At 48.9% G+C, this 27,896-nt stretch overlaps 1 protein-coding gene, 1 long non-coding RNA gene and 1 other non-coding gene across 3 annotated transcripts; 2 read left to right on the top strand and 1 right to left on the bottom strand.

The window, feature by feature from the left end:
• On the bottom strand, window positions 1–27,896 carry LOC105878514 (solute carrier family 22 member 20). The gene is made up of 10 exons (XM_012778051.2): window positions 27,522–27,896; window positions 27,347–27,450; window positions 25,724–25,878; window positions 21,999–22,167; window positions 21,306–21,429; window positions 20,363–20,478; window positions 11,415–11,629; window positions 9,269–9,377; window positions 8,910–9,113; window positions 1–523 (listed from the first exon to the last, which is right to left on the bottom strand). The coding sequence occupies exons 1-10, from the start codon at window positions 27,894–27,896 to the stop codon at window positions 427–429; spliced, it is 1,668 nt and encodes a 555-aa protein (XP_012633505.1). The 3' UTR covers window positions 1–426.
• On the top strand, window positions 1,433–1,539 carry LOC142870719 (U6 spliceosomal RNA). The gene has a single exon (XR_012919064.1). It is a non-coding gene; the product is annotated as a U6 spliceosomal RNA (small nuclear RNA).
• LOC142870578 (uncharacterized) lies at window positions 18,659–20,954 on the top strand. Its single transcript, XR_012918914.1, has 2 exons — window positions 18,659–18,829; window positions 20,068–20,954. It is a non-coding gene; the product is annotated as an uncharacterized LOC142870578 (long non-coding RNA).

Here is a 27,896-nt window from a genome sequence, read left to right as displayed (position 1 = left end):
TCCCATAAGGCAGGAAAAAATATTTACTCTTTCCAAATAGGTGGAGCAGAATGAGTTCTCAAAGTCCCTCAAGGACAAGTGGGGCTGTTCCAGGGACAGCCCTGTGGCAGAGACCTAACACTAACTCTGCAAAGACACAGTGTTCTCAGGAATAAACAGAGACATTTTAAGGGGCAGATGTGACCCCTGGGACTGGTTCCTTCCGGCTTTCTGTATATTCATAATGTGAATTGGCCGTTGCTGGTCGGGTTTCCCTCCGAGCAGCCCCCAGCTCTGGCTTGTGCATGGCTGTCTAGCTGAGCCAGGACGTTTCCAGCGACCTTTCTTCCAGTTTTGCACCGGCATCCCCAGGTGCTCCCAGGAGAAGGCCCTGGGCAGTGGGAACCCAGCTCAGGTGCTGCTAACCAGTGCCAGGCTCATGGCAGCTCAGATGGTCTCTTTGAGGGCAGAAGCTCCCAGCTGCTGAAGAGAAATTTCTTCACTCTTCTCTTCTGCGTCTTTCTTGGAACGGCCTTCTTTGACTCTGTGGAAATGAAAAGGTGTAGGAGAGTGGTGAGGGACGGGGGCGTGTGTGTCTCAAGGGAGGATTTGTGCCACATGCACGGTGTGTATTTCCCCTCTCCCAAAGCCAAAAGGGGGTGGAAGCTGCAGCAGCCTTTCCTCTGGGTTCTCCTGGGCACCTTAGTGGGCTCCTTGGCGGGCACCCTCTCACTCCCACTCCCCCTCCCTCCTCCCTCGCTCCATCTCTGGGTCTCAAGCTGGAGAGGCTAGCCTGGCTGGTAATAGACTTGGAAGAGCTGCAGAGTCAAGGAGTCCAGCAAAGAGTTTGACAGACGAGGACCTGGAAGCCAGGCATGTACCAAAGGTCACCCAGCTGGTGAATGGGGGGCCAGGCCTCAAACAGGCTTGCCTTGACCAGGGCCACCAGCAGAGACCCCCAGGGACTGGGCACCACCAGGGCCCTTCTTCCCTGCCCCAGGAGGCAGAGAGAGTGGAGGGTCAGGGCTCTGGGATGTTCCTCAAGGAGTCAGGGGAGGGGTTAGAACGGGGAAGTCACCTGGCTTTTGAAGCCCCCCTGGTCCTGAATAGCTGAAGGCGACCCCAGACAGCTTTCCAACCTTTGCCCAGACCCAGCTTGGCCTTTGTTTCACTCCTCTGATCTTTGAAATGATTTTCTTTCTAGTTCCTTTCATTTATTTTATCTGCATGCTGTACACACTGATAATTGTTGGGTTTCGCACTGGATTGCCTTAGTTTTGTTATCTTCTTGTTCCAGTTATTTACACATCCTGCCCTTTTTCCTGTCCACTTTTAGCTGCTTCCACTTTTAGAACTTTTTCAACATTCAAACCGCTTTATATGAGTGTTTCCATCCTTACCTTGTAATTCTTCTACTTCTAATCTTTTAGATCATTGGTTAAATTTAATTTTAGTGCTCGCTTCGGCAGCACATATACTAAAATTGGAACGATACAGAGAAGATTAGCATGGCCCCTGCGCAAGGATGACATGCAAATTCGTGAAGCGTTCCATATTTTTTTGGATTCGTCACAAATTTACCAGGTCAAGAATTCCGGATAAAGTGTTTCAGCCTTCACCTGAAGATCATGAAAAGTATGGTGGGGATCCACAGAACCCTCATAAACTACATATTGTTACCAGAATAAGAAGTACAGGAAGACGTCCATATTGGGAAAAAGATGTAATAAAGATGCTTGGATTACAAAAACCACATACCCCTCAAGTTCACAAGAACATCCCTTCAGTGAATGCAAAACTGAAAGTGGTTAAACATTTGATAAGAATCAAGCCCCTGAAGTTGCCACAAGGACTTCCAACAGAAGAAAACATGTCTAATATGTGCCTCAAGAGCACTGGGGATTCAGACAACTGACTTGTTTGGGAAAAAAAAAAAAAAAGAGCACTGGGGAATTAGTAGTGCAGTGGCATCTGAAACCTGTTGAGGAGGAAACAATTAAGTCCTAATGCCAGAGTAGCTCCAGATTTAAAAATGCAAGTCATTTTTATTTAAAATGATGAGAATGTTTTCATTAAAATTTGTTTTAAGTAAAAAAAAAAAAATTTAATTTTAGTTGAAATTTTTGTTTTAATTTTACTTTTTGTGATTATGTCCTAACACATCAGACTCTTTTCTTCTCACTCTACTATCCTACGTCTGTCTTTTTGTGCCCTTTGAACCTTCTCGTTTTTCTGATTTCTGTCTCTTGGTATCATCTGGCTTCTTGGTTTTATCCATCGTGTGCCAGTGAGAAACACGCATGGGAGGTAAGTGGTTGGAGCGTTGGAAGCTTCTGCAGTCCAGGCTGCCTGCCACATTGGCTGACTTTGGCCATCGGCTACCCAGCTCCTCCCCTAGCTGCTAGGCCTGAAGTGAGGGTCTGGGAAACTGCCTCATTGCATTTTTGTAATTTTTAAAAATTATGTGCCTTTCTCCCGATTACCAAAGAAAACCTACCCAATGTAGATAATTTGGAGGCAATTTTTAAAATGTAAAGCATCCAGAAAAAAATAAAATATCACCCATACTTTGAGACAGCACTGCCACTATTTTAACATATTTTTTCTCACTTTCAAGTCCTTATTTCATGACATAATTAAGAAAATATTGGCTGGGCCAATATTTATTTATTACAGTGGCTCATGCCTGTAATCCCAGAACTTTAGGAGGCTGAGACAGGAGGATCACTTGAACCTATGAGTTTGAGGTTGCTGTGAGCTATGAGGAGTCCAGTGCTAAAAAAAAAAAAAAAAAGAAAAGAAAAGAAAGAAAAAAGAAAAGAAAAGAAAAGAAGACATTTGGGGGATGGACATGCTTGAAGCTCTTACTTGAGGGGGGAGGGGGGCATGGGCAATATATGTAACCTTAACACTTGTACCCCCATAATACGCTAAAATTAAACAAATAAGTAAATTTAAAAAAAAGAAAAAGAAAAGAAAACAAGAAAGAAAAGAAAATATCAATATCATAAGTAATTTTAATATACTGCTTAACAGTATTTGCGGACATTTCCCATGCCATTAAATTAAAACTCTTCATAATATAACTTTCATTTTTTATTTATTCTATTTATCTATTTATTTTTTTGAGACAGAGTCTCATTTTGTTGCCCATGCTAGAGTGAGTGGCATGGCATCAGCCTAGCTCACAGCAACCTCAAATTCCTGGGCTCACGCAATCCTGCTGCCGCAGACTCCCGAGTAGCTGGGACTACAGGCTTGCGCCACCATGCCCGGCTAATTTTTTCTATGTATATTAGTTGGCCAACTAATTTCTTTCTATTTATAGTACAGACAGGTCTCGCTCTTGCTCAGGCTGGTTTCGAACTCCTGACCTCAAGCAATCCGCCTGCTTCGGCCTCCCAGAGTGCTAGGATTATAGGCGTGAGCCACTTCGCCTGGCCAATTTATTTATTTATTTTTGAGCAGAGTCTCACTCTGTTGCCCAGGCTAGAGTGGGTGCCGTGGCGTCAGCCTAGCTCACAGCAACCTCAAATTCCTGGGCTCAAGCAATCCTCTTGCCTCAGCCTCCTGGGTAGCTGGGATTACAGGTATGCGCCACCATGCCTGGCTAATTTTTAAATATATTTTTAGTTGGCCAATTAATTTCTTTCTATTTTTAGTAGAGACGGTGTCTCACTCTTGCTCAGGCTGGTTTCAAACTCCTGACCTTGAGCAATCTGTCCGCCTCGGCCTCCCAGAGTGCTAGGATTACAGGCGAGAGCCACCAGAGCCACCGTGCCTGCCCTATAACTTTTAACTATTGTACAATGTATCATAATTTACTTACATTGTTGGATGTTTGGAGAGTTTACATTTTTTGTGGTACAATAAACACTGGTGACGAATATCTATGCATATGAACTCTGTCCACATTTCAGCTTATTTTCTTAGGACAAATTCTTGGAAATGTCATTCTACTTGAAGAATATGAAACTTTTTATAGCTCGGTAATGCCAAAGAAGTTTCCGGAAAGAGTGTAGCGGTTTCCTCTGTATTACCCATAGATGCTCCTGTACTGCATATTACTATGTTTTAAAATAGTTCCTTGTTGGATATCTAAAAATGATATCTCCCTGTTTTAATTTGCATTTCTTTGTTTCTGACTGTAGAGGATACTTTTATTCTGATAACTTTCTATTTGCATTTCTTGCGCTGTGGATGTTCTATTCTTACCTAAAGGGATTATCTTGAAGAGGTTAGCCAGCTGTTGGGTGTTACTCCGACAGGCTGGGACACAGCCCTAACTAGGTCACCTGGGCCGAGCCCAGCACCTCATCATCAGGCATGAGGAACATTCTGAAGAATCATACCTGTCTCATGATTAATGACGGATCTGGCAATTTATGCAGAAACACATTGCGGCATTCACAAATGGTTGTTGTTGGCCTGTGAAATAAGTGTGGGGGGGCCCACTCGCATCTTCTCCGCAGCAACAGGAGATGAGAATTAACCCCGCTCTCCTCGCCACCAAATCGGGGATGAGCATGTTGCAAAGGGCCATTTTCTCTCTCCTCATCCTTATGCTTGAGCCAGCGTGTGACTGGCTCCTGTAATTATTTGGTAAGATTAGAAATGGAGAAAAATGAGATGGGCCTGGGAGTTTTTGAATTCTTACTGTCCAGACACCTGAAACTCCATCGACTGAGTCGAGAGAGAGAGGCCGTCCCCGTCTGTCTCCTGTCCCCAGCATCACCATCTCCCACCACACGAGCACCAGTCGAGCTGTTCCTGCCCCGTGTTTGGATGGACAAGAACTGCCCGGAGGAGCCCTGGCCGGGTTAACGAGGAAGCCCGTGGGCCAGAACACCTGAGAAGCCGCACAGGGACGTACTAAATGCGCATCTGAGCATGAGCTTCTTGGTAGCTCTGACAATCCTAACTGCAGGGAGTCCCGGGGCCGCTGGACACAGAAGCGGAGCTTTAGAGCCTGCTTCTCCCTGGCGGCGATGTTGCCCCCAACAGGGCAGATGCTGTTTCTTAGAGGGCAAAAAAATCTCAGATATTACAATGGTTTGTGGCTTCCGAAAGGCCACAGTACATGAGCAGATACACAGTGTATCTTTGGTATTAAAATTTTATTGGCTCACGCCTGTAATCCTAGCACTCTGGGAGGCCGAGGCGGAGATCATTTGAGCTCAGGAGTTCAAGACCAGCCTGAGCAAGAGCGAGACCCTGTCTCTACTAAAAATAGAAAGAAATTAGCTGGACAACTAAAAATATATAGAAAAAACTAGCCGGGCATGGTGGCACATGCCTGTAGTCCCAGCTACTCGGGAGGCTGAGGCAGGAGGGTCGCTTGAGCCCAGGAGTTTGAGGTTGCTGTGAGCTAGGCTGATGCCACGGCACTCTAGCCCGGGCAGCAGAGTAAGACTCGGTCCCAAAAAAAAGAAAGAAAATTTTATTGAAGTGGAGGAATGTGATTAGGAAAAAAATGTCTACAAAGGCTTTTGAAGGATGATAACAGAAAAAGGTTGAGCAGTGCTGTTCTGGAGCGACTGCCTCATATGCCCACCTGGGCCCAGGACTGAGACGCCTTTTAGGCTGAGATCTCATAATGAGACAGAAAGACTTTGAAAAATGTAAATCAGACCACATCAATCCCTTCATCCAAGTCATGTGGTGGTTTCTCCATAGACTTAAAATAAAGCCTAAATACCCACCGTGGTCGCTAAGGCTGCCCCTGCCCTCTCTCTGGCCCCATCTTGGGAGTTCACGCCTGGCTGGCTCCCAGCAACTCCCAGCTCTCTGGGACCTCCGGGGCCTTCTCAGACTGTTTCCTCCTCCAAGGACACATTTCTCTCCTTCTCAGCCTGGCTAACCCCTCGTCCTCCTCCTTTGAGTCTAGGCTCAAGTCCAGAGGCATCCCCAGCTGCCTACATGGTGCCTCTTAACTCCGCATTAATTGGTGTGATTTATTTGTGTGTATTTTTTCTGTGTCTCCCCTACTCTGTAAGCTCCAAGAGGGCAGAGATCACACCTGTTTTGTTCATTCTACACCCCGCACTTAGCACTGTGTCTGGCACATAGTAAGAACTCAGTGAACGGTAACTGACTAAATGAATTAGATCTCAAAAGGCCTAAATCAAACCCTAGGTAAAATCCTTGGCCTCTAGAACTCTGCAAAGCCTTGCTGGCCAGTAGTCACTGATCTCCCTCCGGCACGGCTCCATCTGGCTCTCCTGCTTGGGGTCTGCCCAAGGGCGGGGCTTTGCTTCCTCAAGAAAGCCCTGTTTGTTTGTTCTCCTTGCTAAATAAGCACAGTGCCTGTTTCCTCTTTAATAATACCGCAGGCTTAAATTTCTTGTGCAAAGGTTACACGAGATGTAAACAGGCCTCGGGCCTGGCCAGTCTATCTTTGCTCCAAGCCCGAGGAGAAATCTGTGAGGACAAAGGGAATCAAGGGGGGTATGAAGCTGGGGGACAGGGGAGGTCAGGGCATTGTACTTCATCTGCTTACGAGAATGACAACCTGTGTCATCAAAAACATATGAAATGTAATCCTAGCACTCTGAGAGGCCGAGGCGGGTGGATTGCTTGAGGTCAGGAGTTCGAAACCACCTCTGAGCAAGAGCGAGACCCTGTCTCTACTATAAATAGAAATAAATTAATTGGCCAACTAATATATATAGAAAAAATCAGCCGGGCATGGTGGTGCATGCCTGTAGTCCCAGCTACTCAGAAGGCTGAGGCAGCAGGATTGCTTGAGCCCAGGAGTTTGAGGTTGCTGCGAGCTAGGCTGATGCCACGGCACTCACTCTAGCCTGGGCAACAAAGCGAGACTCTACCTAAAAAAAAAAAAAATGAAAAGCATTTCTTCCCTTCTCTTCCTCAACAAGCTAATCCCAAAGCCATTACTTGGGACAGAGCAAGGTAGGTGTCCATATGTTGAGGTGGCCCAGCGTGGGGCCAGCCAGATCACACCCAATCGGCAGATTGTCGTGAGAAAGAAGGACTTGTTATCAATTACTTTAAAAATTAAAATTATTTTCAGTAAATGGTCTTTAAATTTTAGTTGGTTCATATCCATTAACAACATACAGTAACTTTTATAACAAATCGCTCCTGGAAGAGTCACATTCCCTAAAGCTAGAATTTCATTTGTTATTCCTGGGATTCTTCCATAGCCAGGGTGAGCAAAACTTGATTTTAAAACTTACCAGGCCAGGCTGGGCCCGGTGGCTCACACCTGTAATACTAGTACTCTGGGAGGCAGAGGCGGGTGGATTGTTTGAGCTCAGTAGTTCAAGACCAGCCTGAGCAAGAGCGAGACCCCGTCTCTACGAAAAATAGAAATAAATTAATTGGCCAACTAAAAGTATATATAAAAAAAATTAGCCGGGCATGGTGGCACATGCCTGTAGTCCCAGCTACTTCGGAGGCTAAGGCAGAAGGATCGTTTGAGCTCAGGAGTTGGAGGTTGCTACGAGCTAGGCTGACACCACGGCACTCTAGCCCGGGCAACAGAGTGAGACTTTGTCTCAAAAAAAAAAAAAAAAAACTGGCCAGGCCAGACTCAACTCCGCTGTTCTCTCTGTAGCATCAGGGGAGGACATTTCTCCAAGTGTTTTTTCACATACTCAGGTCCCTCAAGGAACATCTCAGAGAAACTGCAAACCAGGTTCCGGGATTGGATTCCTGACAAATACTTACCCAGCACCTGGGATACCTGCACCTGGGTCTGTGGGATAAGTGAGTCAAACATGGAAGGAGCAGGCAGAACCTTCTAGACAGAAGGAGCAGCCCAGGTGGTAGCCAGGCTGCCAGGGTGAGGGGCCTGATTACAAGGGCCTTGTGAGATTTCAGATTTTATCCTCAATGCAAAAGGGAAACACCGGTGGGTTCTGAGGGGGTCAGTGCCGCAGTCCCGTTTGCACCATGAGCCCACACTAGTTGTCGTGTAGACAATAAAATGGAGAGGGACGGCCAGGCTTTTGCAGCTGTCCAGGGAGGAGATGATGGGGGCTTGGAGTAGGGCAATGGCCCCGGGGTTGGAGGGAGACGGACAGATTTCAAAGTCTGTTCTGGAGGTAGAATTGACGAGACTTGCCAAAGATTATATCCTTGATCTCTGTGCAGCCCACCCTTTGTGTGTGGTTCGGGTCAGAGATGGGACGTTTAGGAGGGATTATGTAAGGGTGGCAAACACAGCCCCCACACAGGCCTCTGGGTATAGCCAGGTCTGACTTTGGGATGCGGCTGGACTGCCAGGGAAGGCTACAGACTTGGGCCCTGTTACCTTCCCTATCACTGTTCCCCCAAACTAAGGGTCTTGCCTGAACCCACTGTTGCTGAGAAACGCCACAGGGGCCAGCCAGACCAAATCCCCTCTTGCCTTTATTTTAGGAACATTGTCCAGGACGTTGCTATCACCTCACCCAGTAACCTCTCTAAGGAGACCCAGGAGAGAAATCTCTTCTAGTGCTAATTGCTAAGAATAGCTTCACTTTCCAGAAATGCCAGGAAGAACTGGCATTCTTTCTCCCATTGGACAAGAGCGAAGTCAGGAGTGGGGTCTCCCGTTCTGTCGGAGGGACCTCAGAGCCAAATTCAAAGACCTCCAGGCAACCCCAGGGCCTGTCTTTGCTCCTGACTGTGGGTCCCTCTCCTCTCCCCACCTCCCTGCCGGGCTGCACTTCCATCCCACGGTTCCGTATTTCCTGGTTTATTCTACGGTTCACTCTTCTTTCTCCTAGACATCTGTGATTGGGTCTGCTCTTGCTGAAAGCTAAGCCAGTGTAGGTGGCGGCGGGGAGGTGTCACCGCTCTGGTGCGTCCGGTTGTGATGTTCCTGACACGCAGCAGCTGGAACATGCCGTTTGTTCCTGGCGGCTTCGCGTGAACCATGGCCTGTGTGGCCGCCGCACCCCGAGGTGCCAGAGGCCCCTCACCTCCTCTCCATCGCCGCGATGGTGTCCACCAGGGGCACGTTGCGCGTCTCGGTCAGGAAGCAGACGGCCAGCCCGGCCAGGATGGAGGTGGCCCCGAAGCTCACAGGCGGCAGGACAGTGCTGACCTCCCCGAGCGTGGTGACCAGAGGCGCTGCCAGGCCCCCAAGGCGGGCGTTGACGGAGGCGAAGCCCATCCCCATCTGCCTGTGGGACGAGTGTGCATGGTCAGCGCCAGGCCTGGACCGCCCTGAGGGCAGCATTATTGGGCCGGACCCTGGGGGTGGGAGGGCAGAGCAGGAAGGACCCAGGGGTCCTGCTTTGGGGAGCCCAGCAGGTCTCAGGCCTGCCCACGTGCCCACCTGATCTCCGTGGGGTACAGCTCTCCCGTGAACAGGTACACGCAGATGAAGGAGCTGGCCAGGCAGCCTTTGCCCAGTGCCGCCTGGGCCGTGCGCAGGGTCTGCATGTCTAGACAGGGAGGAGGCAGAGATGTGGGGGAGGGGAGGAGTGGAACAGGGTGCAAGAGGGGAGACTCAGCAGGGGATCGGGGGGAGAGGCAGAGCCATAGGGTGTGTGCGCGCATGTGCGCCTGAGGGATGGGGGCGCCCTGCTTCTCAGGCCCCCCGAGGAGGGGAGCCAGCCAGGGTTTCCACCACCTCACCTTCCCACTGAGACCCAGAAGCCCCCAAACTGCCTTCTACCTCTTTTCTCCCTTATTTGCATCAGTCACCAATCCTGCTGGGGAGGCAGAACAAGCTTGGAGCCAGGCCAGTTCAAATCCCAGCTCCGACCCTGCAGAGTGACCTTGGTCACTGTTGCTTACCCTCTCTGTGCCTCCTGGTCCTCATCTGTAAAATGAGGAAAATACCAGCACCTGCTTCACAGATTTGTCCTAAGGCGGACACGATGTCATGAGTGCAAAGTGCTTAGTGCTCCTTGTTTGCTGTTACCCTCATTATTAATATGCTTGTTCTGCTGTTGTATGGAAACAGCAAAACCCCAATTTAAGAGTCCCACATCCGCCGGGCATGGTGGCTCACGCCTGTAATCCTAGCACTCTGGGAGGCCAAGGTGGGAAGATAGCTCCAGTTCAGGAGTTCAAGACCAGCCTGAGCAAGAGCAAGTCCCTGTCTCTACTAAAAATAGAAAGAAATTAATTGACCAACTAAAAATATATAGAAAAAAATTAACCGGGCATGGTGGCACATGCCTGTAGTCCCAGCTACTCGGGAGGCTGAGGCAGGAGGATCACTTGAGCCCAGGAGTTTGAGGTTGCTGTGAGCTAGGCTGATGCCACGGCACTCTAGCCCAGGCAAGAGAGTGAGACTCTGTCTCAAAATAAATAAATAAATAAATAAAAATAAAAGTCTCTCACATCAGGACAATGGTCAAAGAAATCATGGTACCTCTTCTGCTTGGTGGCAGCCCCAGCTGCACACTAGAATCGGGCAGGGAGGTTTTATAAAATACCCATACCTTGGCCCTTCCCAATATCCATTATAGCAAAGCCTCTTGGGGATGGGCTCAAGTTTGGGTATCTTTTAAAAGTCTCTAGGAGGTTCTGTTGTGCAGCCAGAGTTGAGAAACTTCAACCCAGATGAAATATTATATAGTAACAAAAAGTCAGGCCCATGAAACATTACATAATTACAAAAAATATGTAATTACATGTTTATGTTATAATGTATAATTAAAAAGGGGTATTTTATATATATTAATATATTATATATACATGCATGCACTTATACATATATAATCCCATTTACATTATTGTGTGTCTATATACATATGTAAAATATAATCTCAAATATGTCAAAAAGAAATCTATAAATAGGAAAAAAGATTGGAAGAAAATATGTCAAAATACTAATAACAACATTTATCCATTTTACAGGTGAAGAACCGAAGCACAGAGAGGTTAGACAATCTACCTGAGGCCCTGGTGGCACAGTGGGGCTCACACCTGCACACGTGGTTTAGCACAAGCTCTAGGTCGCTGACAGTCAACCCTGGCTTCTTGCTGGCATCACTGGTCAGTTTTTAAAAAACCAAGGTGAGGCATGAAACACCGAGCACTGGGAGCTTTCAAAGGGCTCCAGGTAAAAGTCATTTCAGCCAGGTTTGCAAACCACTGCTGCAGGGCAGCCTGGCTGAGGTTCAACTCTAACTTCTCAACCCTTGCACATGCTGCCTGCTCAGACTCCAGGTGGCCACACACGAGCCAGCACTTTGGCTGTCCAGCTGCCATAATTACATACTTTTGTCTAACTTCCCTGACAGGACTGTGAGTGCTCTGAGCGCAAAGACTCTAGTCCTTTGTAGATCCTCAACACTAACTGACACTAGGTACTAAGTGCTTAATAAAACCTCTTTTAAGTGACAGTCCCTTTTCCACCAGATCCAGAAAAATACCCCTGAGCCTTGCTCCCCTGTGGTACTTGTTGCCCACCAGCACTCAGAGGCTCCCAGCTCTTGGTGTGGGTGGGGCAGAAGCGGACGGCTCACCTTCTGGCACAAACATGTTGGCGATCACCATGAGCCCAGCCAGGATGAGGAAGGAAGCCACAGTGGCCCGGCGGCCCACATAAATCATGGTGGCAGTGGCCACCAGCATGGCCGGGATGTCGATGATCCCAAACAGAGCCTGCACCACGTATATGCTGAGCCCGAACTTCTGCAGGTCCATGGCCAGGCCGTAGTAAGCCATGGAGTTGGAAAACCTGGGAGAGGGGCAGAACGGTCCTGTTTCACCCCACGGCTCACCACTCTGGACTCCGGAGGAGACACAAGGATGGATAACACAGGATCCCTCTCTTAGACAGTTAAAATCCCCTGACTTTCCATAATGCCCTTTCCCGCTATTCTTTTTTTTTTTTTTTTTTTGAGACAGAGTCTCACTTTGTTGCCCAGGCTAGAGTGAGTGCCGTGGCGTCAGCCTAGCTCACAGCAACCTCAAACTCCTGGGCTCAAGCGATTCTGCTGCCTCAGCCTCCCGAGTAGCTGGGACTACAGGCATGCACCACCATGCCCGGCTAATTTTTTCTATATATATTAGTTGGCCAATTAATTTCTTTCTGTTTATAGTAGAGACAGGGTCTCGCTCTTGCTCAGATTGGTTTCGAACTCCTGACCTTGAGCAATCCGCCCGCCTTGGCCTCCCAGAGAGCTAGGATTACAGGCGTGGGCCACCGCGCCCGGCGCCCTTTCCCACTCTTCTAAGTCTCTGACTTTGGCCTTGGAGCCCAGACCCCTCCCTCTATATCCCTTTCCAACCACCCACTCCCTGAGTCCAGTCCATGGGCTCCGGAGTGTGCTTGGTTTTCCCAGTCAACACCATTTCAGCGCCAGAATTAAGGCAGTCCTAAAAACAAAAAAATCGAAGCAGAGGAGGTATGTCAGAGGACACGGGAGCCAGTGTGCAAGAGGTCCCCACGGCCACAGCTGGAACAGCTGGGGAAATGAAGTAAATAATGTAGTATTTACTACATAAAGGAAATAATGTGACTGAATTGTAACCCAAAGTATCAGATACATGAGTATACATGAATCTATAGAAATAAATTATTTCATAAGTAAATCCTTCTTACAGAAGAATCCAGGCAATATAGGTAGATGGTCCACCCCTTCAGGAGGTTGAACTTAATTCCCCTCCCCTTGGTATGAACTGGACTCACTTCCAAATAATAGAATATAGTAGAATAGAACATTATGGGTTTTTCTTTTTTTTAACTCACCACTATACAGACGAGAGAACATTATTAACTTCACAGTGGGAAAACCTGGAAGATGCTATCCTAATCGGGTGATCAAGTTTACCGTCACAGATGATAAGCCATGCTGGTATCACATATGCTCTGATATGATGAGATGAGGAGGGCATATCACTCCATGGTGCTCGCCCCCCAAATCTGGAACCCCAGTTTAATCATGAGAAAACCATCAGCGAAACCCAAATGAGGGATATTCTACAAAACTCCTAACCAATACTGTTGGAGACTAAGACCCTTCACATTCCAACGACTTGCCCTATGCACGGGCCTCCTCCTCCCGGAAAATAGCACCCAGCCCCCCAGCTATAGTTACAAGAAGAATGCATTCCATGCCATGCTTGCTCCAGGGCATGCCACCTGCAATTGTTCCCAACCCCCTGCCAGGTTGGGGTTGAGTGATCCATCACAAAGAGCTTCCGGTGCCATTGGGATGCTGATTGGGGCTGATTAGCCCACAGGAAAGCCTCATTATTCCCCCATTCTATTTTTCTGTTTCTACTTCCTTGTTTTCTGTATATAAAACCTACTAAAAATCCAAGTAAAGTAGACCTTGACAATCATTCGCTTGGTCTCGTTTCTTTCTCTCGCTCATCTCTTTCAGGCACGGTCCCCCTCGCCCCCGCGAGTAACAGAAGGTCCCTCGGGTCAGGACAATATCCAAACTTGTAAAATCCAAATAAAGTCTCTACTTTGATTTACAGTAAAATATCAATGTTAAAAGGATTCTTACTTTTGACAAATGTACCACGGTAATTTAAGATGATAATATGAGGGAAAACTGGGCGCAGTGTATATAAGAACTCTCTGTACTATCTTTGCAACTTTTCTATGAATATAAATATATTCCAAAATAAAAATTTGATGAAAAAAGGTGAGATGAACAATAGAAGAAGATATTTGCGAAAAGCAATATCCAGGAAAACACCTGCATCCAGAGAAAATATATATACTCCTACAAGACAACGAGTAAAAAGTTAACCCAGTAGAAAAATTGGCAGAAGTCTTGGATAAGGATTTCACAAAAGAAGATATCCAAAATGCCAGTAAGTTTATGAAAATATTCTTACAATTAGACATCAGAGAAATGGAAATTAAAATCACAATACAACTACATACTCATCATAATGGCTAAAATTAAAGTAATAGACAATACCAAGCATTTTTGAGGATGTAGAACAACTTGAACTCTTAAATGCTGCCAATGAGAGTGTAAATTGGAACAGCCACTTTGGAAAACTGTTTGCTTCTATCTGTTACAGAGAACTATGCCTGTACCTTATGATCAGCAATTCCAATCCTAGGTAGTATCTGACAGAAATGTTTGTGTTTTCACCAAGGGAAACGTGCAAGAATTTTTATAGCAGTCCTATTTGTAATAGCCTAAACTGGGAAAAACCCAAATGTCCATCTATGATAAAATAAAGTTTCTATATTAATTTCCTATTGCTGCTGTGACAGATTACAAATATAGTGACTTAACACAAATGGGCCGGGTGTGGTGGCTCACGCCTGTAATCCTAGCACTCTGGTAGGCCAAGGTGGGAGGATCACTCAAGGTCAGGAGTTTGAAACCAGCCTGAGCAAGAGCAAGAACCCATCTCTACTAAAAATAGAAAGAAATTAATTGGCCAACTAAAAATATATAGAAAAAATTAGCCAGGCATGGTGGCACATGCCTGTAGTCCCAGCTACTCGGGAGGCTGAGGCAGGAGGATTGCTGAGCCCAGGAGTTTGAGGTTGCTGTGAGCTATGCTGAGGCACTCTAAGCCAGGGCAACAGAGTAAGACTAGAGTGCCACTGCACTCTAGCCAGGGCAACAGAGTAAGACTCTGTCTCAAACAAAACAAAAAAACAAAAAATACAACACAAATGTATTGTCGTACAGTACACTTCTTTTTTTTTTTGAGACACAGTCTCACTTTGTTGCCCAGGCTGGAGTGAGTGCCGTGGCCTCAGCCTAGCTCACAGCAACCTCAAACTCCTGGGCTCAAGCAATCCTCCTGCCTCAGCCTCCCGAGTAGCTGGGACTATAGGCATGCGCCACCATGCCCAGCTAATTTTTTATATATTTTTAGTTGGTCAACTAATTTCTTTCTATTTTTGGTAGAGACAGGGTTTCTCTCAGGCTGGTTTCAAACTCCTGACCTCAAGTAATCCACCCGCCTCTGCCTCCCAGAGTGCTAGGATTACAGGCGTGAGCCCCCACACCTGGCCTGTCTTACACTTCTGAAAGTCAGAAGTCTGTGATGGGTCTTCCTAGGCTAATGTCAAAGTGTTGGCAGGGTTGTGTTCCTTCTTAGGACTCCGGTGGTGAATCTGTTTCTTTCCTTTTCTAGCTTCTAGAGGCTGCCTACATTCCTTGGCTTTTGGCCCCTCCCTCTGTCTCCAAAGCCAGAGGCTAAGCATCTCCAAAGTTCTCCGACTCTGATCTCCTTCTTCCACTTATGAGGACCCTTGTGATTACATTGGACTCGCCCAGATAATCCAATATAATCTCCCATCTCAAGATCCTTAATTTGTTCACATCTGCAAAATCCCTTTTGCCATGGAAAATAACATATTCCTAGGATCCAGGGATTAGGATGGGGATAAGCACTACTTATTGATTTGTAGTTATATGTATTTGTAGTTATGTATATATGTAGATATATTTTCTGTATACAGCTTTTGTTGGATGTTTGTTTCTGCAAATATCTTATTTCATGCATAGCTTGCCTTTTTTAAAATAAATTTTTAAATTTTGGAATAAACATATTCACAGAAAAGTTACAAAGATAGAGTAGGACATCTTGGGGTGCCATTATTCTGTCTACCACAACTAGTATATTCATACAATGGAATGCTATAAAAGAAGAAAGAACAAATTAAATTATATACAACAACATGGATGCAACTCACAAACATAATATTAAATAAGAGAAACTAGTATGGTTCAATTTACATAAAGTTCAAAAATAGGCTGATCTATGGCATTAGAAATAAAGGTAGTGACTCCCTCAGGGGAGGGTAATGACGGGAAGAGGACACAAGGGGGCGTCTTGGGCTGATCACGTTCTGTTTCAGGATCTGGGTGTTGATTAATGGGTGTGTACGGTTTGTGAAAATCTGTCAAGCTGAACATTGTGCATTTCTATATGTATGTTATACTTCAATAAAAAGTATATATGACAGGCATAATCCTAAGACAGTCCCCCAAATTTCCAGTCCCAGGCATACACAAACCTCCCAGTTATTCAAGAGCTAATCTAGGTGTTAGGAAAGGATTTTGCAGACGTCATTAAGGTGAGAAATCACTTGACTTTAAATAGAGATATTTTTCTGAGAGGGCCTGATCTAATCACACAAGTCCTTTAAATTTGGATCTAGAGGTCAAAGACAGGCAGTCAGAGATTCAGAGCTGAGAGAGATTTGACGTGAGGGAGATGCTCCGTTGAGAGAGAGGGTGCCACGTGGCCAGGAATGCGGGTGGCCTTTCAGAGCTGAGAGTGTCCCTTGGCTAACAGCCAGCGAGCTAATGGGGACATCAATCCTACAGCTGCAAGGGGTTGAATCCAAATAACCATCTAAATGAACTTGGATGTGAAGTCTTCCCGAGCCAGTGCAGCCTGACCAATACCTTAGTTTTAGTGTTGTAAGACCCTGAGCAGAGAACCCAGCCATGTTATCCCTGGAATTACGACTTGCAGAATTGGAAGTCCATAAATAGGTGTGATTTTAAGCTGCTAAATTATGGTAATTTGTTATATAGCAATATAAGACTAAAATAGCTGGGCGTGGTGGCTCACGCCTGTAATCCTAGCACTCTGGGAGGCTGAGGCGGGCGGATTGCTCCAGGTCAGGAGTTCGAAACCAGCCTGAGCAAGAGCAAGACCCCGTCTCTACTATAAATAGAAAGAAATTAATTGGCCAACTAATATATATAGAAAATTAGCCGGGCATGGTGGCACATGCCTGTAGTCCCAGCTACTCGGGAGGCTGAGGCAGAAGGATCACTTGAGCCCAGGAGTTTGAGGTTGCTGTGAGCTAGGCTGATGCCACGGCACTCACTCTAGCCTGGGCAACAAGTGAGACTCTGTCTCAAAAAAAAAAAAAAAAAGACTAAAATATATTTTTTTTTATTTTATTTTTGGAGACAGAGTCTCACTCTGTTGCCCAGGCTAGAGTGCCATGGCGTCAGCCTAGCTCACAGCAACCTCAAACTCCTGGGCTTAAGCAATCCTTTTGCCTCAGAAGGATCTTTCTGCCTCTTTGTGCCCGGCCAAGACTAAAATATTATACAAAAAATAAAGTGACCATTGAGAAGGTTGAGAGACACTCAGTCAAAAACCACCTGGTCAGCCAGGCATGGTGGTTCACGCCTGTAATCCTAGCACCCTGGGAGTCCGAGGCAGGAGGATCATTTGAGCTCAGGAGTTTGAGACCAGCCTGAGCAAGAGTGAGACCCTGTATCTACTAAAAAAATAGAAAGAAATTAGCTGGACAACTAAAATAATAATAATAATTATTATTATTATATATATATATAAAATTAGTCTGGCATGCTGGCGCAGGCCTGTAATCCCAGCTACTTGGGAGGCTCAGGCAGGAGGATTGCTAGAGCCCAGGAGTTTGAGGTTGCTGTGAGCTAGGCTGACACCCTGGCACTCTAGCCTGGGCAACAATAACAAAAGAAAAAACCACCTGGTTTACATTCAGATCCTTTGCTTAATAACATGTTTGCTCAACTAGGGGGAAACGTAAGGGCAGCCTTGTGAGGGAGTGAGTACCAGGATCCGGAGTCTTCCCAGAGAGACTGGACCAGGACCAGCCAGTCCATTGGGGCAAGATTGGCATTGGCAGGGAGAATGGACCACATGTTCTCTAAGATTCCTTTTTTTTTTTTTTTTTTTTGAGACAGAGTCTCACTTTGTTGCCAGGCTAGAGTGAGTGCCATGGCATCAGCGTAGCTCACAGCAACCTCAAACTCCTGGGCTCAAGTGATCCTCCTGCCTCAGCCTCCCGAGTAGCTGGGACTACAGGCATGCACCACCATGCCCGGCTAATTTTTTCTATGTATATTAGTTGGCCAATTAATTTCTTTTTTATTTATAGTAGAGACGAGGTCTTGCTCTTGCTCAGGCTGGTTTTGAACTCCTGACCTTGAGCAATCTGCCCGCCTCGGCCTCCCAGAGTGCTAGGATTACAGGCGTGAGCCACCACGCCCGGCCTAAGATTCCTTTTTGTCTTATAATTCTGTGGCTTATGACATTCTAAAATTCATTCATTCATTCATTCATTCATCAAACTCCCACATACCAGGAACAGGTAAGTAGCCGTAAAACAATGTGCAGATATGATTAAGTTATAAAAACCAAGTTGCAGAATATGTAGAATATTATCCCATGTTTGGAGAAATGTGTGTGTGTAGGGGGTTGCATGTACAAAGATCTGGAAGGATACAAAGTCACGCTTGACAGAGTTTGCTGTTGGGAGAAGGAAGGAGGAGTGGGATGGGAGGAACATTCACTTTCATCTTACACCTGATAACTGAAAGCATCGCACATTCAGGTACTGATCTACCTGCTTTACAGACCTTAACTCTTCTAATCTTTACAGCAACTCCATGTGGTAGATACTATTGTGATACTCGCGTTATAGATGGGGAAACTGAGGCACAGAGAAGTTAAGTAACTTGGCCAGGATCATACATACCGCCAGTAAGTAGCAGAGCTAAGATTCGAACCCAAGCAGCGGGTTCCAGATTCCTGCTTCTTAACCAACACTCTATACTGCCTATGTGTTTCTGGATTGTTTGAAAAACAAAATTTTTTTTGACTGTGTATGCATCACTCTGTAATTTAGAAATAAAGCTGGTAAAGAAAAAAAAAATCCAAGTTAATGGAAGGCATTTCCGATAGGGTTTGGTGGAAGTTTGCCGGCTCCTAAACCCTCCTCTTCCTCTCCTCGCCACCCCCTGCAGCTTTTTAATACCCCAGGGATCCCCGCCCCCACCGGCCGGACGCTCGGGCGACGAAGCGGCGAGGGGGCAGCTCGCGGGGCCCAGGCGCGAGCCCGCGGTGCCCGCCCCCGCAGGCGCGTGGGGTCGGTGGGGGAGCCCCGCTGGGGACCGGATCGCCCCACCGGCCGGCAGAGTCCCGGAGCGCTGCCCAGGTACTTTCCTCCTAACCAAAATGCGCCTTTGCTCGCCCTTCCCAGTCGGTCCAGGAGAGGACTGTCAGCTTGGACTTTGGAACGCATGATTCGTGTCCTCCTGGCGGGGAGAGGAGCGAGCAGCGGCGGCGGGCGCCAAGGGCAAGCCCGGGGGACGCGGTGACACGTCCCTGCCCCGGACTTGGATTCGCAGGCGCCTCCCAGCTGTCGGGAGCCAGAACCGCCAGGCCGAGCCTCCCAGCCCCCCGCGTGGGGCCCCCACGTTCCCGGCGCGCGGGGGCACACCCCCAAATCCAGGCCGGACGACAGACTCTGCCCGAGAGCGTCCCAGGGGCAGTGTGCGCTTACGGCGCTTTACACGTCCGGCAGTCCCCACGAGGACCTTACAGAAGGAGGAAACTGAGGCACTGGGAGGCTGGCCGACTTGTTCAGGTCACATGGGTAGTCTGGCGCCAGAGCCCAGCTGGTGACTACTGAAGGGGAGTGCGGGGTCGCCCCAAAGGACAGATAATCACCCATTGCCTACTTTCCGCACACAAATGTCGACCCCAATTACTCAAATGTCCCGGAAAAGGCCGGGCGCGGTGGCTCACGCCAGTAATCCTAGCACTCTGGGAGGCCGAGGCGGGTGGATTGCTCGAGGTCAGGAGTTCGAGACCAGCCTGAGCAAGAGCGAGACCCCATCTCTACCATAAATAGAAAGAAATTAATTGGCCAACTAAAATATATACAGAAAAAATTAGCCGGGCGTGGTGGTGCATGCCTGTAGTCCCAGCTACTCGGGAAGCTGAGGCAGAAGGATCGCTTGAGCCCAGAAGTTTGAGGTTGCTGTGAGCTAGGCTGACCCCACAGCACTCTAGCTAGGGCAACAGAGTAAGACTCTATCTCAAAAAAAAAAAAAAAAAAAAAAAATGTCCCCAGAAATCCAGAGGAATGAAATTAAGGCAGACTTTTTGTATGGGCTCCTCCCGCTAGGACAGGCCAGCTTCCAGATGGTGGCGCTATTTCCTGTGGGTTGCCTGTGTGCTTTTACCCATTCCACGTCTTCATGCCTACGAACCTGTGAGGAATTCCTTCCTCCCCACCTTGCAAACTCAATTAACCATCATTTAAAACCCTTCTAAATGCCATCTCCTGCATGAAGCCCTCAGCAGCCACGGCCAGGAGAAATGCTGTTGGGATACTTGTCATGATGGGTGGAAATTATTGTTTCCCTGTTTGTCCCCTTCTCAATCCAGATGTGTTTTTCCAGAGTGGGACACTTCCCAGAGAGCCCCAAAGGCGTATCAGGATGGGACAAGGTGCATCTGAAAAAGCTGCCTAGGTGATTCCAATACGTGCCCCCATACACACCCCAGGTGAGACCCGCCGCTCAGGTGCGGGGTTGCTAGGTCAGCACCGCAGCTCATCTATCACCACGTCTCAGCACCCAGCAGAGGCCGAGGGTGTGGAATGCGACTGGATTCACAAGGAAGGCTCACCGTTTTACAGTCAGGGCAGAAAGTGTGCCCCGGCCTCAGGTTAAAGACCTACCAGACCACCATGAGACAGCACGTGACCTTGCGGATGGCTGGGGTTCGGAAGAGGTCCAGGATCGAGTTGGAGGTGCGGACACTTGCAAACTCACTCTGGATGTAGGAGCTCACCACCTGGATGAGGAAAGTCTGTTCAGGGAAAGCGAGGGACCTGGGACCCTACGTCCCCTGCAGGAGGAGGCAAGTCAGGGTTGAGGTCTCTGGCAAGATGGGCTAGTGTCCCTTCCATCCCGGGACCGATGGCCCTCATCCAACTGTTCCCAGGGCTTTGAGATGCAGCAGAGGCTCCAGCACGAGCCCCAACACTCTTGGGGTTCTGTGGCTCTGAGCACGCCCCTCTGCCCCCTCCCCTAGTATAGACTTGGAGACAGAGAAGAGCTGTGGTTGCGAGTGACTCTCCCACTGCCCACTGTGTGCTCTCAGGCAAGTTACCTGGCACCCACACTTCAGTTTCCTGACTGGCAAAACGAGGCATTAAATGAGATTATGTATGTAATGCGCTTAGCATAGGGCTTGGCATGGGGCTCAGTGAATGGTACTTATTGATAATAAATGGTAACCATCTTATAATAAATGGAATTTATAACAAATGGTACATTTGTTATTGATTCTCCAAATTTAGTTTATGATCACTATTTTCATAATTTTTATTTTAATATTTGATTAAAATTTCAACTGGATGTCGTCATTAATAGGGTTATTTCTTCATTGCACAGACGGATAGACTGATGAACAAAGCAGTTAAATTATTCATCCCAGATCACACAGCCATTCAATGTTCAAACAACGTCCTTCTCACACCAGAACTCTGCACGTCCTGCTTATTCCCAACCTTACACCTGGAAAGCAGGTGAAACCTGGGACGCTGCTAAGTCCTCGTGTAACCAGAGGCTGCCTCAAGACTGAAGCCTGTCTCTACCCTTCCTTCCACCAGTGCTTACCTCCTTGGTCAACCTGTCCCCTTCCTCCTTCCTCCCGTTCACTGCAGCCACCTTCTGCAGGTTCTGCATAGCTAACTGGGACTTGCCATGAAGGAGGAGCCAGCGGGATGACTCTGGCAGCCACCTGGGACCAAGAGAAGGAAGAAGGAGCCAGGGTGGGGTGGAGCTCATTTTGTTCCCCAAACTCAAGTATAGCTTCGTCCACCTTCTTCTAGCCCCTGAAAAAGGTGAATTGTGCTCCTGTCTGCAGAATCAGGAAGACTGGTGGACATGCCAGCTTCCCTTTTTTGCAGCACATCCCTCAGAGACTCACCGAAGGCTGCTTAGCGACTACAGATGACTGAGGACTTCAACAGACCTGGTTTTGAATCTGGTTCTGGCACCAGCTGTGTGACCTTCAATAAGCTAAGGACCCTTTCTGGTCTGTGTCTCAGTTCCCCTCTTAAAAGCGCCATGGTGTCGTGAGGTGCAAAGGGGCTGATGAAGGCAAGAGCACTTGGTGTGTTCTGGAGCCCCACACTAAAGTAGGGGATTTTACTGGAGCTTCCCAGAGGCATTCATGAACACCTGTGAGACCTGCCATCCTTTGTGTCTCCAGCAAGTCCCAGTCACCGCACACCCCAACCCTTCATAGTGGCAGGCGAGGGCTCAGCCACACAGGTGCACCCTCCCTCCAGGCTGCTCAGCACATACCAAGAATACAGGAAGAAGATCAGGAAGGGAGCAGAGACGGCAAACTGCAGCCACCGCCAGGGGCGGATCAGGTATGCCACCCCCGCCAGGATGAGCTGGCCAATGGTGAAGGAGTACCCCAGCAAGACCCCTGCCACGGTCCGGCCCCGGGTGGGCATCCACTCCACAACTGCGGAGAAAACGACAGCATGTGCAGTGGGATTCCGCTACCCACGTGGCTGCTCAATCCGCCCCACCCTCTTTATTCCCACGCTGGCGACTTAAACTCATTCTGGGTCTCATTCTTGGAGACCCACTGAGACACAGGCAAAGGTGTCCCCACCTCATTCCTCATACCTAGGTAAAGTCTAGGTGCATGGAAGAACTAAATGTAGACAACAATGCCACCACAAAAATGTTGGAAGAAATCATGGTAACTTATTTTACAGTCTTAAATTGGGGAAAGGCTTTTCTGAGAGTATCACAAAACCCAGAAGCAATAAAAGGAAGGTTAACAACTTTGAATTCATAAAAATAAAAAAGTCTGCATCGGAACAAAACAAAACACCACAAGCAAAGTCATAATGTCAGCAAAAAACAAAAACCGCAAAAAATATTTGTAACTCAAATAACAGATAAAGGGTTAATTTCCCTAATATTAAGAGTTCTTGACCAGGTGTGATGGCTCACGCCTGTAATCCTAGCACTCTGGAAGGCCAAGGCGGGAGGATCACTCAAGGTCAGGAGTTAGAAACCAGCCTGAGCAAGAGCAAGACCCTGTCTCTACTAAAAATAGAAATTAATTGGCCAACTAAAAATATATAGAAAAAACTAGCCGGGTATGGTGGCACATGCCTGTAGTCCCAGGAACTTGGGAGGCTGAGGCAGAAAGATTGCTTGAGCCCAGGAGTTTGAAGTTGCTGTGAGCTAGGCTGATAGCATGGCACTCTAGCCTGGGCAACAGAGTAAGACTTTGTCTCAAAAAAAAAAAAAAAAAAAAAAGAGAGTTTTTGGCTGGGTGCGGTGGCTCACACCTGTAATCATAGCACTCTGGGAGGCCGAGGCGGGAGGATTGCTTGAGCTCAGGAGTTCGAGACAGCCTGAGCAAGACTGAGACCCCATCTCTACTATAAATAGAAAGAAATCAGCCAAACAACTGAAAAAATAGAAAAAACTAGCCAGGCACAGTGGTGAGTGCCTATAGTCCCAGCTACTCAGGAGGCTGAGGCAGAAGGATCCCTTGAGCCCAGGAGTTTTTGTTTGTTTGTTTGTTTATTTATTTATTTATTTATTTATTTATTTATTTATTTATTGAGGCAGAGTCTCACTCTGTTGCCTGGGCTAGAGTGCCATGGCATCAGCCTAGCTCACAGCAATCTCAAACTCCTGGGCTCAAGAGATCCCTCTGCCTCAGCCTCCCAAGTAGTTGGGACTACAGGCATGTGCCACTGTGCCCAGCTAATTTTTTTTCTATATATTTATAGTTGGCCAATTAATTTCTTTCTGTTTTTTTAGTAGAGATGGGGTCTTGCTCTTGCTCAGGCTGGTTTTGAACTCCTGGCCTTGAGTGATCTACCGGCCTCAGCCTCCCAGAGTGCTAGGATTACAGGCGTGAGCCATCACGCCTGGCTGAGTCCAGAAGTTTGAGGTTGCTGTGAGCTAGGCTGACGCCACGGCACTCTAGCCAGGGCAACAGAGTGAGACTCTGTCTCAAAAAAATAAAAATAATAAAGAGTTCTCACAAATCAATGGGAAAGCCACCAAAAAGCCAGAGGAACGCAGGGAAAAGTGCTCCAAGTGATGCAAAGACCAAAAAAGGAAAAAAAAAAACAACCGAATTTTTGTAAAAAGCAAAACTTGTAACAAACTAAATGTCCATCCCCAGGGGACTGGTTGACACACACTTACGAGGCAGCTGTAACAAATTAATGAGGCTTCTCTCCAAGGAGCAATGACCTCATGTGTCCAACACATCTGCAGATCCTGTTGTTTCTGCCTTCGGAATTTAGCCAGAGTGTGAGCTATCCCCGCCTGCTCTGCTGCCACTGCCCTGGCCTGTTCGGCCTGGCCTCTCACAGAATGACAGCTGGAGCCTCCTAACTGGCCTCCCTGCTCCCGTTCTGCTGCCATACGGCAGGCAGAGGATCTTGTCACATCTCAAATCCTGAATCAGATCACCGCTCCTCAGCTCAGAATCCTCTGGTGGGTCTTGTCTCATTCAAAGTCAAAGCCAAAGTCTCAAATGACCACAAGGTCCCTCAGGATCTGCCCCCAACCACTCACCCCCGACTCTGTGCCAGCCACGGGGATCTCCCTACAGGGCCTTTGCAGGAAGTTCCCTCTGCCTAGAATGTTCTACCCCAGATATCTGCAGTGCTCATTCCCTCAACTCCTTCCAAGTTTGCTCAAAATGACACCTTTTCAGTGAGCTCTTTCCCTGACTACGCTAATTAAAACTGCAGACCCCTCTCCTCCACCCCAGCCTCGGTTCCCTCTGTAGCACTTATCACCATGTGACCCACTTGTCTGTGGTGTTTACCTTCCACCTTCCCTCGCTAGAACATGGCCTCCAAGGAGTCCTTGTTCACTGCTGCGTCTTGGCACCTGGAAACTCGCCAGGCATGTAGGAGGCCCTCCATCGACAAGGGACAGATGGCAGCATTGTTGAGTGAAAGAATGAAGATGTGGGACAGGGCACCCGAGTGAGACTCTACAAAGAAGTCCTTATAGGCTGAGCTGTCCCGAGACAGAGCACCTGGCCTTTGGATGTGTGAAGAGGCTGAGCAATCTCTGGTGTGTGAGCGTGTGTGTGTGTGTGTGTGTGTGTGTGTGTGTGTGTGTGTGTAGGTGTTAGGGGGCCTTTCAAGCATGAGATAAACCTCAGATATCTGGTCCAAGCCATAGCTGGGTGTGCCCACCCTGCAGAATGAGGTGAGTAGACTCTGATTTGCTGAGAGCCCACTAAGTGCCAGGAGAGGGAGGGGCGGTCAGATGTGTCCTGGTTCTCCAGCCCCAGGATTTCTCCCTCAGCTCTGAAATAAAACACCCATCTGTCTTTGGACAGCAGAGGGTGATGGCGGTTTTGAAGTCTGGTGGTGTCCCTAGGAGCAAGCTAAGGAGTTAAACGGAAGCGCAGGCAGGTGGCAGCCCTGTGTCCAGGGTGGGCCTCCTATTGCCCTGCAATGCTCTCTGCCAGGACCGCCCAGGAGCTGCCCAGAACCAGCCTGGAGTGAAGACTGACCCTGTCTCTTGTCACTTGGGGGGTGACTCCCGGCTGGCATCCAGGAGCTGGGTCTCCACCACGGAGCTAAGGAATCTCTGGCCTTTGCAGCCTGGGTGAACCTCACCCTTCTTAGAGCCACTCAATTTCAGGGACCCCTGTGGCTCACTCCTCCCTGTGTCCTGGTGCTCTCTGTGGTCCCACACTAAGCCTGGCACACAATGGGTGCTTAGTAAGTGGTTATTGTTGGCTAACTCACAAAGGAAACAAACCTAACCCTCTCAGTCTACAGATGAGTGAACTGAAACCCAAGCCAGCGTAAAGGCTGCCCAGGGTCCCTGCCCTCTGCCGCAGGGCCGCGGTCCCAGTTCTCCCAAGCCCAGAACTCTGGTAGGAGAGTTTGAGTTGAGGCTGCTGGGCGAGAATCCCAACAAAGTGAAATAAGAAAGACGTCCGATGACAGGGCTGCCACTTCTCTTCCTTCCCCAGCCCCAGCCCTTCCCGGCCTCTCCGTGGCTGGACTCACCCAGAGAGAGGGAGTTGAGGATGATGCCGGAGAAGGTCATGCCCATCAGGAACCGGAAGGCGCAGTAGGCACTGAAGGAGCCAAAGTATGCTGTGGCGGCCCCCGAAACCGCCAGCTGCAGGTACGACCAGACCAGGGGGCCCTTGCGGCCCAACCTGAGCCCAGGGGACAGACACAGGCATTAGAGTTCAGGAGGTGGCAGTGGCATTCCCCCAGGGGGCAAAGCAGCAGCCTGCACCTGACCTGCTGCCAGACAAGGGGAAGCTGGGGTGCCCTGCAAAAGCCACCCCTCCAAAACAGGAACTCGCAGCTGCTGGGACCCAGGCATCGGTAGCACCGGTTGGCAGAAGGAATGCCATGATGTAGAAGAAATGGGAGATAAAGAGATTTATTCCAGGGCTGGGAAAGAGCAAGGATTCCTGCAAAGACCCAGAGGGGGTGTGGCTGGTAGAGAGCGACACCTCAAACCAGAGCTCACAGGGGGGAGCCCTTGGCCAGTCCCAGGCTATGGGAGCAGGACCAGGGTCAGGTCTTCATGTGGACTGGCCTCACCGGGGAGGCTGGCGTGGGGCGTGGGGTGGCCGTGCCCACAGGAATCCGAGGCCAGGGCGGCTGGGTTATCACTCTCTGGCCTGGGCACTGCTCCATTTGCAAATGAGGGTCCAGGGCCAGAGCACACAGCCCCAGTGTGGCCAGGAGGGCAGCAGGCCAAGAAGGGGGAACAGCATTTCTTCTCCACACAGTCCATGACACACTCATTCATTCAATCAATCATTTGTTTGTTCATGCATTCATTCATTCACTCATTCATTCACTGTTACCTAAATGTTCTCTGATCACCTCTAAGGGACAGGCCTGAGCTGAGGGCTGGTGACATAGAAAATACTCTGGATAAGTTACAAGCTCACATGTAGACAGACCAGGACGTGTCAGGACACACTGTGATGAGGGCCATGACAGAGCCACCTGTGAGGGGCCCAAGGTATGCAGAACCGGGAGCCATCTGCACTCCAGGGTATGGAGTCTGGAATCCAGGAGGGTCTCCCAAAACCTGCACTGGGAAAGGAGGGGCAGAGAAGAGAGAAGAGGAGAGAGGGAGAGAGAAGGGGAGAAGAGGCAGGGAAGGAAGGGGAGGAGGTGCAGAGCTGCGTCGTCTGGTGTTGTCCGTCAGTGGCTTTCAGTCAGGGTTAGCTCTGGCTCGTTCACACAGCAGGATGTGGTGTGGACATTAGGAGGGACAGAAAAGCTCTTTCCAAAGGAATAGGAGAGGCCTTCAACGTGAAGAAAAAGCCAGGTGCAGGACCACGTGTGGAGCGTGCCAGACGCGGCGTGTGCACCACTTGCTTGCCTGTGCGTAAAATCGTAAAACCTCTCTGGTGAGAGACACAGGAGCCAGGCTGCCGTCTGGGAAGTACCGCAGGGAGGGGCAGAGGTGGGACACGGATGCTTCCCTGCGGGCTCCTTTGCACTTTTTGGGATTTTGAACCCTGTGAATGGTGTTTTATGTACCACCTACTTAAAGATACACAGGTAAACTTGAATAAGGAAAACTTATTGCAGAGGCCTGGGGCTTTCTGGCTTTCTGGGGGGTGGGGTGGCTGGGACCCTCATCCCAAGGCTCACCTGTCTGCCAGGCTGCCAAACACGATGGCCCCTGCCAGCACCCCAGCCATGTAGAGGGACTGGGCCAGGTCGCGGAGGGTGCGGGCCTCACAGACCAGATCCCACTGCAAGGGAGGAAGAGACACTTCAGCCTCGGCCTTGGCGGCAGCCCCCCACACCACGCAGCCCCTCTGACCTCCATCACGATGGTGGATGGGAAAATGCTGCGGTCGTAGACCCAGCCGTCCTCGCAGCTCTCTGTGGCCGCCCCGTGCACAGAGGTGTTGGGGTTCAGGAGGGCCCACTGAGGCTCAGTGAAGCGCTGGCATGGCTCGGGGGCCCCGAGCTGGTCCAGGGGTACAGTGGCCCTCAGCCAGGCCCCCGAGTCATTGGTGGTGGCCTCGGTGTGGTTGGCGGGGCCCCGGCAGTGGTGGGGGGGCACGGCGGCCGTGAAGTTCTGCAGGAAGTTGTGGCAGGCCAGCAAGCTGCAGGGCAGCAGCAGCAGGGCCGTGTAGATGAGCTGGAAGCGGCCCACGCCGCCCAGGGTGTCCAGCAGATCCGTGAAGGCCAT

Source organism: Microcebus murinus, chromosome 4 (genome assembly GCF_040939455.1).
Source record: "Microcebus murinus isolate Inina chromosome 4, M.murinus_Inina_mat1.0, whole genome shotgun sequence".
NCBI lineage: Eukaryota > Metazoa > Chordata > Mammalia > Primates > Cheirogaleidae > Microcebus > Microcebus murinus.
This window is presented reverse-complemented; position numbering and strand designations above follow the sequence as displayed.